A 12,584-nucleotide genomic window follows, 5' to 3' on the forward strand; every position below is an offset into this window, starting at 1 on the left:
ATTTAGTGAGACCCTTTCTCAAAAAAGGGCTGTGAGGGCCGGGGGTTTAGCTCAGTGATTCTGCCACTTGCCTCACAAGTGCAAGGACCAGGGCTGTGGCCGGGGATTTAGCTCACTGGTTCTGACGCCTGCCTCGCAAGCATAGCGTCCCGAGTTCGATCCCCGGTACAAGAAACACAAACAAAAAAGGGCTGTGGATGTTGCTTAGCATGAAGACTCCAAGTTTGATCCACAGCACTCCAAAAAAAAAAATTATTATTGGGCTAGGTGTGTAGTTTAGATGTAGAGTACTTGCATGCCATGTGCAAGGCCTTGGGTTTAATCCCTAGGATGTGGAAAATAATAATAAAGTGAATTAAAAATAAATAAATAAATAAAGTGAATTAAATGATAAACTCCTTCATTATGACTATTGTTCTTTGCTTTTTCATTTTTAGTTTTATTTTTTATTTTTGGTGCTGGGGATCGAACTCGGTCCTTGCCCTTCCGCAGCAGGTGGCGAAACCACTGAGCTAAATCCCCAGCCCCTTCATTTTTATTTTAAATGTTTAATTGACATGAAATCATCATGACACATAATTAACCACTTTAAAGTGTACAGCCACCCTCCCCCCTCTAATTCAGAACTTTCCACATCCCAGGTTAACACCCTGTACCCATTCAGTAATCAATCCCCTCTCCCCCTTCCCCATAGCATCCACCAGTCAGACTCCTTTTGGGTGTCTAGGTTTGCCTGTCTGGAATATTTTATATAAATGAAGTCATGCAGTATGCATCCTTTTGTGCATGGCTGCTTTAACTTGGCATGTTTTCAAGGTTCTTCCAAGTTGAATTATGTATTTCATTCCTTTTCAGGGGTGAGTAATACTCTACTGTGTGTATATACCATAATTTACTTGATCATCTTTTGGGGGGGCTACCGGGGGTCGACCTTGGGACCTTGCACTTGCCAGACAGGTGGTGGAACCACTGAGCTAAATCCCCAGCCCCCATATTTGATCATCTTTTGATAGACACTAGTTATTTTCCATCTTTTGGTTATTACACATGTTGGTACAAATTTCTTTGTGAACTTAGGTTTTCATTCTCTTGAATGTATGCCTGGAGATGAAATTGCTGGGTTGTATGGTAATTGTATGTTTAACGTTTTGGTTTTTTTGAGACAGGGTGTCACTATGAGTACTGGATTTATAGGTGTACACCACCACACCCACCTTCTGTTTTTAATTTTTTGAGGAACTGCAAGACTGTTTTCCATAGCACTACATCATTTTGCATTTCTTTCAGCAATGCAGGAGAGTTCCTGTTTCTCCCTATTCTTATGATCCTTTTTTTCCCATATTTTATTAGAGCCATCCTAGTGGATTTGAAGTCTGTCTTATGGTTTGGATTTGTACTTTTTTTCCGGTATCAGGGATCAAACTCAGGACCTTGAGCTTGTGATGCAGGTGCAGCACCACTGAGCTAAATCCTGGGCTGGATTTTCATTCAGGCCATTTGTAGACCTTTGGAGAAATGTCTGTTCCAGTCGTGCATTTTTCAAGTGGACCATTCGAAGCTGGGCACAGTGCCACATCCCTGTGGTTCAGGCTGCTCAGGAGCTCAGGTGGGAGGTAACTTGAACCCAGGAGTTTGAGGACCCCCCCCTCAGATGGCTGGATGGATTTTGTGGTTGAGGTGCAAGAGAACTTTATGAGTTCTGAATAGTAGACAGACTTTAACAGATACAGGCTTTCAAATATTTTTTCTCAGGCCAGGGATTTAGCTCAGTGGTTCCACTGCTTGCCTTGAAAGCAGAGGGACCTTAGTTCGATCCCCGGTACCAAAAAAAAAGACAAATATTTTCTCTCATCACTTTATTTTTTCTTTTTTTTCTTTTTCTTTTCAATGTCATATCTGTGGCTCTGTTGTCAAATCCAGTGTCATACAGATGTTTTGTCTTAATACTTTTATTTTACTGTTTGTGTGTATATTTATCATATATTTTATATATATATAATTAATATAATTTTTTGCAGGCAGGTTCTTACTAAGTTGTCAAGGCTGAGCTCAAACTTGAGATCACCTTGCCTCAGCTTTCCAGGAATGTGTGACTACATATGTGTGCCGCTGCACTTGACTCTGTAATCTTATGTTTCTAATCTTAAATTCTTTAATTTTGAAAGTATTTTCTTTTCTTTTTTTTCTTTCTTTTTTTCAGTACTAGGAATTGAACAACTTCTTTGGGGTTATAAAATAAGAAAATAAGTGATAATCTGTGAATTATTACATTATTATTGTACACCAGCTTTTCAAAGTCATCCTGTCATAGCTATTTCATTCATTCTGCCAGAAGTGGCTAGAGTTGCTGTACTCATCCTCTTTTCTGATCTTTTCGCCCTTACTGTTGATGTTTAGCACAGTTTTATTTAAAGACTGAGTATTGTGTTCATGTGTATGTAGATGAATTATGCTTTCCTTGTTGGACTATACTTACCTAATAGTTGAAGACAAAAATGCTCTTTTCTTACAGAGCAACACAGCATCTGGTGGAATGACAAGGCGAAACACCTATGTTTGCAGTGAGAGAACTACTGCAGACAGACACTCAGTGATTCAGAATGGCAAGGAGAACAGGTATGAAATTATACCTGTTGGTAAGAAAATTTGGTTTTCCCAGAAGATGGAAGTATGGTACTTTCTTCTCAAGTTTTCATAATCTAAATTCAAATAATACTAAGTATTCTCTAAAGGTAAGTTAAATTTGAGTACTAATTTTTAGCAAAATACTAAGGTTCCAAATTCTTGTATCTAGAGCATTTTCCTCTTGGCGGGCTGTGTAATGAGAACAGGATTGAGTTAAACCAGGGTGGCCTCCTCGAGGGAGCGGATCATAGGCTGTGATTCTGTGGTGGAACAGTAAGTAGGGAGGTTATTGTGTGCACCTGAGTAACTGGAACAGAGGCCAGAAGCAGGGCAGAAGGCGCATGCCCAGTGAGACCAACATGTGCTCAGTGAGTCCGCGGTTGGCCGGAGAGGTGCAGCAAAGTCTGCCTCTCAGAGACACAGTCACCATCCAGAGAGTGAGTCTTTTGAATGACATAAGATTCTCACATGGCAATAGCCCTGCAAGGAGACCATCATACCATGCAAACAACTTTCTTGTGATTATGAAATTTAAAATGTTATCACACGGGCCAGGGATTTAACTCAGTGGTTTCGCCGCCTGCTGCACAAGCGCAAGGACCCGAGTTCGATCCCCAGTACAAAAAATAAATCAATAAATAATAAAAATGTTATCACAGTCACAAAAATTCGATTAGGTAGGTCCAGAGACTATGAGGTATGTTAGTTTGCAGAGGGAAAAAAAGGGAAGTTAAGTTGGAAGAAAGTAGTGAAATGTATTAAACTGTATTTTTTTTTTTTTGGTACCAGGGATTGAACTCGGGTCCTTGCACTTGTGAGGCAGGTGGTGGCACCACTGAGCTAAATCCCGGGCCCTAAACTGTATTTTTAAAAAATTGCAGACTGACGTGGAGTTTTCTTTATTTTTGGAAGAGTAATGTGTAAACAAATTCCAAGTTAGGACATAAACATGAGTCCTAGACTAGAAATCTATGAAATGAGTTCACATCTCCTGTTGTCCCCTGCCCTCCCAACTTGTCTGGTCATGTCTGCATCGAAGTGGTTTCTTCCTGAAATTGATGGTTTCTGTCTCCATTAGATCCTTTTTTTTTCTACTTGTTTTCTTGTTTGTTTTTTTTTTTTAAGACAGAGTGTTTCAGGTTGGCCTTGAACTCACTTTGTAGCCCAGGCTGGCCTTGAGCCCACAGTGATCCTCCTGCCTCAGCTTCCCAAGTGCTGGGATCACAGGCGACCGCCACAACCCCTGGCTTCCATTAGTGCCTATGAGTCAGACAGCACTTGTGACTACTAAACTCTGTGACTACCTGAGAAGGATCCTCCCTCTCCTTAAACCTATCAGGTCCTTGTTCCAAAAAGCCACTTTAGTTTGAACTGTGAGTTTAAGCTTATCATGTAAGATTATTTATCAGTCAGTGACTGCGTAGAAGACTGAAAGTTTCTGAGGTTAGATTTCCTTCTATAGGACTCTGTCAGGCTCCTTTTGGCTTTAGAGGGAGTGGCTCTGAAATATACAACAGAAACTTAGGGATGCCCAGCCCGGGGCCCTCTATCTGCCCCACCTTTGTCAGTGCACATGTGCACACTGAGGCACGCACATACACACACCCTGCTCTTTAACTCACCTGCCCTAAAGTGACTCCACTCATTCTTAAGAAATAATTTGAAGATGTCTTTAATCATTTGGAGTCATTTCCTTTCAGTGTTCCTCCTGCAGACACCTTCCTCATATGGGGCTGACTTCCCCATATCCTGCATGGGCTAAACCTCTGAGTGCCTGTCATTGTTTGCTTTTGAAAATGTCTTGATCTTTAACCAGAGCCTCTGCACTACGCCCTATGAGGCAGGTCCCACAGTTTTAATAGTGTCTGCATTTTTCTGTCTTATAAATAAATTGAAAAACTGTGTAAAAGTGTTGAGTTTGAAGACTGAATTAGTGGTCATGTTTCTTACTTTGAATTAAGGTACTAAATGTGACCATTTTCTCTTTTTTTTGGTACCAGGGATCAAACTTGAGACCTTGTGCTTTCAAGGCAGGCACCGGAACCACTGAGCTAAATCCCCGGCAAAATGTGACAATTTTCTTGACCTTAAGAGTGATGCTTGTGTTTTGTTTTGTTTTTGTTTTTTTTGTTGTTTTGGGGGGTTTTTTTGGTACCGGAGATCGAACTCGGGTCCTTGCGCTTGCGCAGCAGGCAGCGAAACCACTGAGCTAAATCCCCAGCCCCTTAAGAGTGATGCTTGAGTCTTCAGGCACCTCCTGGGTGCCTTCTCACTGCATAGCTGACTCCTCTCTACTCTCACACCTGTGTTCGTATTCGGTCACTAATTTAAAGTGAGCTACAGGATGCCTTCTCCTATTAACATCTGAAACAAGGACAGTTTTCCATTTTTTAGCCTAGAATATTTTGGACACTCTTCTGTATGCACCTGTACAGAATTCCAGCATGATTGATAAATCATGATTGATAACCATGTGAAGATTCACAGAACAAGACCCATGGGTGTCTCCATAAGCCCTAACTGCCTTCAGAATCCTACTCTGAACATAGAATGGTGTTTCACCTCACTAAATGAACTCCTCTTCTTGCCACAGGCAGAATAGTTGATTTTTTAATATATACTTTCTCTTTTTAAAATTAGTTTTATGTATGATTCTTACTAGTGCAGTCTTTGTGTTACCAGCTTTCCTGTGTGAAAAATGAAGTTAATCGTGGTGTCTGGGAAAGCATGGGTTTTGGCAGGTGTGTGCTTTGCCACAAGCCCCTGTGAGTGGTTTTCCAAGTGAGGCTTGTGAAGCCAGGCAACCTGACACCCAACCTGCTTTCTCCTGTAATGCTCCTGATGCAAATCCTTCTGCCTTCTTGTGATGACAGTCTCCAAAAACAACCCAGTTCCAGCCCTGCCTGACAGTGTAAATTCAGCAGGAGGGAGTTGGATTATATTTTCAATAATATAATTTGTAGGATAGTGCAGATTGTAGTAAGTCTTAAACTGCTTACTACAGTCACAGATAGCACTCAATAAACTTTAGCTTGTGTTATTAATAAACTGTTCGGGAAGAATGTGAAGAATTTTCTTAGTTTACCCAGACTGTACCTAATCTCTCAAGTTAATGTTGCTGAACAACCCACATCCTGTGGGTACCCTGCCCTTCTTGTCCATATTCTTTTAGATGCCTTCGTAACTGTTTAGGATATATTCATTTAAGGGTTCCGGGAAAGGAACATGGTAGTGTTACAGTAAAGCACAATGAATCTTCAAAGAAATTTAGGTACCAGGTACCATTGGTAAAACTTTAAAATTGTAAAGCAGTTTTAATTTCTCCATGTGTCCTGTAATAAGCCACAGGGAGGGTGTGGAGAAGGACTGATGACAGTGAACTGTACCTTTTGGACTATAGTATTTTTAATTCTTCTTTTGCCCAATTGCTGAGTATACTTTAGCCAGCACCAAAACATTTCACACTGAGTGTTCTGACATGAGCTGGATCCCTGAATAATAACAGACAGTTCAGAGTGCCTGTACCATAGCAGCCTACATGGGCTAGATTTCAAAAAAAGAGAGTCGATCCTGACGTGGTGGTGCACACCTGTAATCCCAGCACTCGGGAGGCTGAGTCAGGAGAATTGTAGTGAGTTTAAGGCCAGCCTGGGCTGCATAGTTTAGGACCAGCCTGAACTACAAAGCAAGACCCTGTCGCAACCACCCCCCACCAAGAGAATAAGTCATAAATACAAAAATAAAACAGTTGGGAAGGCTCATAGGAATTTATGTGTGCAATTTGTTTGTTTGTTTTTTGGTGCCGGGGATCGAACTTGGGTCCTTGTGCTTGCAGGGCAGGCATCGGAACCACTGAGCTAAATCCCCAGCCCCTTATGTGTGCAATTTGAATGTTAAGAAAAACATTGCTGTATCCGTAAGATTTTTATAATGATTCTTCTGTGGACCCAGAACTACTGAAAAAATGTAATATAGGTACTGTTTTGATTCCAAGGACTTTTGTGGGCTAAAGTATGAGATAAAACCATTTTACACTTTGCTGGGGATGAGATACTGTTTGAACATCCTCAAACACCAGCTTAGTGAGCTTGTACAGCATGTAGCCCTCATGGTATGAGGGCTGTGTGTTATAAATAGGTATGTAAGTTGAATTGTACAAGCTTGAAATTTGGCAAACAGTGCTAAATTTATTGCTTTCTTAACTTAAGGTGCTAGGCCTACTATAGCAGTCAAAAAAATCTATGTTTTGCTTGTTTTCTGGAATTCATGAGGTGACATGGATTAAATTTCTAAAGGAAATTTTTTGTTTTTTGTTTTTTTGATACCGGGGATCAAACTCGGGTCCTTGCGCTTGCGCAGCAGGTGGCGAAACCATTGAGCTAAATCCCTGGCCCTAAAGGAAGTTATTTTAATTGGTTTAAAATTAATATGTCAAGGGCTGAGGATTTAGCTCAGTGGTACTGCACCTGCCTCATAAGTGCCAGGTCCTGAGTTCCATCCCTGGTACCAGAAAAAAAAAATTAATAGGTCAAAAAATGTCATAATTCAGGCCAGGGATTTAGCTCAGTGTATCCGGAGTCTACCTCGCAAGCGCAAGGTCCCGAGTTTGATCCCCGGTACCAAAAAAAAAAGTCATAATTCATAATGAGAATGTCAGAAGGTCCCCCTGACATGTAGGAAGGACAGGTATGTGCCACACACCTCTGCCCAGGTCCCATGTGCCCTTGTGCTGTCGGGTCACAGTGGGTGACTCACTGAGAGCACTTTCTTTTTTCTTTTTTTTTTGTGTACTGAGGATCAAACTCAGGTCCTTGTGCTTGTGCAGCAGGCAGCAAAACCACTGAGCTAAATCCCCGGCCCCAAGAGCCCTTTCCTTGTCCAGATCTTGGGGACCATTTTACACGCCTGCCCGCCCTGCCCTTTGTACATCATTGAGCCTAACTGCCAGTTCAGCTAGCAGAGCACTCAAATGCTGACCTGGCCTGCACAGATAGAAGGACAGCAGATGAGCTGGGGTGTGGTGGCATGCACCTGTAATCCAGCAGTCTGGGAGGCAGAGGCAAGAGCATCACGAGTTTGAATGCAGTCTAGGCAACTTAGCAAGGCCCTCTCTGAATGAATGAATGAATGAATGAGCGAGTGAGTGAGTTGGGGATGTACCTCAGTACAAAGGCCCTGGGTTTGATCCCCAGTACTGCCAAAAAACAAAAAAAAAGAGAGAGTTGTATTTATCTGTGACTTGATAGAAAAACAGTATTATACATGTATAAGGATGTCTGTAATCATGTACAAGGAACCACCAAGCATTTCTTCAAACACTTGAGTCAGTTAGAACTTGATTCTGAGTGATAGAAAACCCAGTCTAAACAGGCTGAAGTAAAAAAGGGCATCTAGGGCCGGGCATTTACCTCAGTGGCGCGGTGCCTGCCTCATGAGCACAGGCTCCTGAGTTCGATCCCTGGAACTGGAAAAGGGGGGTGGGGGACATCTTCTAGTTGGTATAACTGAAATATTTCTGGGCTAGAGTCAGGTCCAGTCCTACAGTAGTTCTGTCTCCTCTGTAATAGTCCCCAGTGGGCTTCACAATAGACCTGATATCTTCCCATACACAGATCTGCTCAGGTGGAAGCCCTGTAGTACTGGCCTTGATCCGGGTAGGTCTGCCACTCAGGGCAGCTGGGCAGGTCTTGGGCAGGGTCAGCATCATCTGGAGTCCAGGCACCTAGGGTTTCTTCCCCCCAGCAAAATAGAAGTATTGTTGCCTCAGGAAGCCAATGGATCCTGAATGACAGTGAGTAGACTAGGATTCTTCTCTTCGTAAGGCTTTTGTTTCCAGTTCTGCTCTGACCATGCAGAGTCTCTCTCCCAGGGCTTAGCGCCCAGGCCAGCAACCCTTCCTATCGTTCAGGCTCAAGGCTGGTCTCCCTCCTGCTGGCCACCCTCATTCCCATACCTGATGGATTACTCTGTTAAGAGACCATCTGCGGCGCCTGCTCTCTTCTTTTTTTGCCAATGCTGGGAACATACTGATGCCACATACACCCTGCTTCCAGGGCATCCCAGCAGGGAAGGGGCATTGCAGTACGTGTGCGGGCTTGAGCTAAAGACACAGAAAGAAGTGATGCAACTCTCAGTGGATAGTGCATCCAGGAAGACTTCATGGAGGAGATAGCATCTGGGCTGAATTTGGAAGAGGGACTGGAAATACTTGAGCTCTGCAGGCAAATAGCTACTATAAAAATTCTTTGTTACTTGATCAAGGGTCTGTGGTCAGGAAAGTCAGAAAGTCACATGGCAGGGGCCGTACTGGGTGCTTGAGGGTATGTAACACACCTGTCGGGCTGCCATCTGAGTTTCTTGAAGACAGCTCTAGAGAGGCTATGAACCCGGTGAATAGCTTCACGATGGTGGCATACCTGTGTCACACATGCTCCAAGAGGCTGTTTGTTATTATCGAATGCTCTAAAAGTTTTATCATTGCTGCATTTTTTTTTTTTATTTTGGTGCCAGCGATGGAACTCAGGACCTTGTGGTTCCGAGGCAGGCAGCAGAACTACTGAGCTAAATCCCTAGCACCATTGCTGCTTTAGGAAGTTCCTGGCAAGGTGTGGCTGGACTTGAGGTGTGAGGTGAAAGCGAGGAGGCCCAAGGGGAGGAGGGTGAGGTCAGATGGAAAAGAGGGTCTGCTGCAGAGCTGCCTGTTAAGTTGACTCCACTCCACAAGATGTCACTACAGCTTCCATGTGGGGCTGAGGGGCAGCAGCGCCAGGTTCCAGGTGAAGGCTGGGGAGCAGGCCTGCTGCAAGATGCAGCCAGGCCAGGAGCAGAGTCCTATGCCCCACTGTTCCTAAAGAAAGGAACCTGCTGCCTGGGAATCCCCAGGTGCAAAGACAGAGCTGGAATTGAGGAGTTGCCTGGGCCTGTGTGACTCCCTGGCTGGCTTTGTCCAAATCTGTGTGCCAGGTGCGACTGCAGGCCTCTGTGCTCCATCACTTGCTTTCTGTAAATGGCTGCTTTGCTCTCTGTTTTCCATCCTGGCCTGTTAGGAATGTTGATTGCTCTTTATGAAGGGACAAACGACCCTGTGAGCAAGAGGGTTCCAAATTGCTCATGGAACCTAGGATCCTCTAGCACACAGCTCAGTCCCTGACCTCTTGTTGGATGTGCTGGGCACCAGTAGAGAGCACCTGTGCTCCTGTCACACTTCACACACCTCGCTGTGGAGTGGGACGTCTCCTTTAGGACAAGATTTGCTTTGTGCAGAGCTCAGAGGACACTCGGCCTCTCACAAACACGCATATTCAGAGCGGAAGGTCAGCTTTCTTCAAGGTAATAAACTTCTGAATTGCTGTTTGATTAAGCAGCTACGGGCCAGTAATTGCCCAGAATCCCAAACAGCTTAAGAAAGCTTATTCTGTGCTAGTGCCAGGGGCCTGGGGAGGAAGGTGTATGCTTAGACAGCAGGTGCTCTTCGGTCACTGCTCCATCACGCTGTTTCTGCCTCTGCCTGAACCCAACCCCCTCCCAACCTGACAGAAGTGTTCGCTTACACAGCTAGCCCTGCCTCAGTCTGTGCCACATCTTCCACCTGTCAGCTGAGACATCAGAAGTCTATGTCCATGTCAGCCTCTGGGCACCCCAAGATGATGGTACCCTCGATAGACAGTGAAGGAGATAACTTCAATGTAAGAAAAATGCACATTCCTTGTGAAACTAATGTGTGCCCACTGCTGCTTAATTTTGTGCTGTGGGTTTTATAGTCCAAGATTCTGTTACAGTCATCTACAGGTGTCCTTCTTCCATGTGATTTTAGTTAAGCACATCCTGTCTCATGGCGTCCTTGCTCACTGTGCGTCTGGCCTTTACATATCATAGAAGGCATAACAAATGCCCTGTCCTTCCTGCCTTGCCTTCAGCATGTGGAATTGTATACCATTTGTGTGCTTCCAAAACTTTTCGGTTGCCTGTTCTCCAATTACACCTGCAGTTCTTTCTTTCATTTTGGCACAGTTCTCTGCGTGTAGGCATTTTAAGAGGGAACCGGGGGAAGGCTTGAGTTACCCTCTCCCTGTCCTAGAATTTCCTTGCATTTATCTTGAGAATGTGTATGCACCATTCCCTTAAACTCTGAGGGATTGTCTCAGTATAGCCTATTTCTTTGGCACCCTTCCCCACTTAACTTACCTTGTGCTCCTAAGTCCCATAAGGTACCCCTTGGATATAGTCATTGTACTCTACAAAAGGTTTACTGCGATTGTAAATTTTTATGCACCACACTTTTTGTGAACAAAGAGGTTAGAGTCTCTTTATTTTCTGATCTCACAGCACTCTTCCTGATCAGAGAACTCCAGTTGCTTCAACCCACAGTATTAGCAGTGCAACCACCCCTGATCGAGTCCACTTCCCACGAGGCACTGCCAGTCGTAGCACTTTCCACGGCCAGCCCCGAGAGCGGCGAACTGCAACATACAATGGCCCACCCGCCTCACCCAGCCTGTCCCACGAAGCCACGCCACTGTCCCAGACTCGAAGTCGAGGCTCCACTAATCTTTTTAGTAAATTAACTTCGAAACTCACAAGGCGGTAAGTGCCAAGTAGTGCTGATTGAGTTGGTGCAAACACAGCCAGAAGAGAAATGTCTTTCCTGCTGTGTAAAGCTGCTGCTCAGGCGCTTGTCATCATGCATATATTACATATGTATGTGTGTATATATGTATAACTTTAGACTTTCAAACTTTAAAAATAGAAATTAGCTCAGAGCCCTTTCATAACACTAGAAGTGGGAGGCTTTTGTTTTTCTTTAATTCCTGTTTTTTTGATCACACATCTGTCCATATGACACGTTCACTGCAGTTTAGCAGGGAGGTAGCTCTACACAGCAGTCACTAGGTCACCAGTGGGTCCATTGTGATCTTGCCTAGACACACAGGAACGAGGTGTTTCCTCTTCTCACTCTGTTGTTATTGAATAATGAACACTGTGTTTCTCAGTCTGGGATCGTGAAATTATTCTCTCTTGGTCTCAGTCTGAGACCAAGGAAACTTCTAAAAAGTAGTATAGTTTCAGAGATAAAATCCTGACCTATTCTAAAAATATAATATCCGAGCTTGGTGGCACACCTGTAATCAGAGCTGTTCAGGAAGCTGAGGCTGGAGGATCACAAGTTTGAGGCCATCCTGGGCTACCTAGTGAGTTTGAGGTGGATCCTGTCTCAAAAATCCAAAAAAATCCTTTGATGAGTCCCATTATTAAACATCAGATCTATTGTTAGGATGCCTTAACTAAAGTCACATGAGCCAGAGGTCTCAGGTAACCCCCTTACTCTTTCCTCAGTCCCTTTACTGAGACAGAGTGAGCAGAACAGAATGGTCCGAGGGGCACTACCCTGAGCCACCCATCTGTGACCAGCTAGGGAGACAGCAAGTTCAGTCCACAAAAAGTCAAGTGACCCTATAATTTCTTCCTTCCTTCCAGGGTCCTCCTGCCCCAGGCCTGCTTGTACCCTGGCTCCTTCCTCAGGGACTAGGCTAAAACTTGGATGGTGGAAGATGGTAGCCAGGACTATTCTCTGGCTGCCTTAACTCCCCTTCCTTGCTTAATATCTGGGCATTGTCCCCTCTGGGCCTGTGCAGCACAGGTTCACCGAAGTTCAGAAAAGGTAGCTGTGGGCCGGGGATTTAGTTCAGTGGTTCCGGAGCCTGCCTCTTCAGTGCAAGGTCCCGAGTTCAATCCCCGGCACCAAAAAAAAAAAAAGAAAGAAAGAAAAGGTAGCTGTTCCCACACACCTTATTCTGAGGTGGGCTCTTGATTCTCTTGTTCACCTTGGGCATCATTGATAAAAATATAACCAAGCGTCATTTGAATGCTTACTGTGTGCTGAGATACTTAGATGAAATCTGTGACTATACAGATACCCTCATTTTCTACATGCAGATCCCTGTATGTACTGTGTATACACC

The 12,584-nt window shown here is 44.1% G+C and overlaps 1 protein-coding gene across 10 annotated transcripts in view; it reads left to right on the forward strand.

The window, feature by feature from the left end:
* The window catches only part of Mark3 (microtubule affinity regulating kinase 3), a 105,784-nt gene that overhangs the window by 83,622 nt on the left and 9,578 nt on the right, over positions 1 to 12,584 (forward strand). For all 10 annotated transcript variants that reach the window (XM_004836893.4, XM_004836895.4, XM_004836894.4 and 7 more), the window contains 2 exons: positions 2,513 to 2,616; positions 10,951 to 11,208. In XM_004836893.4, the coding sequence (XP_004836950.1) occupies positions 2,513 to 2,616; positions 10,951 to 11,208 (362 nt within the window). The remainder of the gene's footprint in view (positions 1 to 2,512; positions 2,617 to 10,950; positions 11,209 to 12,584) is intronic.

This window comes from Heterocephalus glaber, unplaced genomic scaffold (genome assembly GCF_053883595.1).
Source record: "Heterocephalus glaber isolate CG9 unplaced genomic scaffold, H.glaber_assembly_v1.0 deba00001608, whole genome shotgun sequence".
Classification (NCBI taxonomy): domain Eukaryota; kingdom Metazoa; phylum Chordata; class Mammalia; order Rodentia; family Bathyergidae; genus Heterocephalus; species Heterocephalus glaber.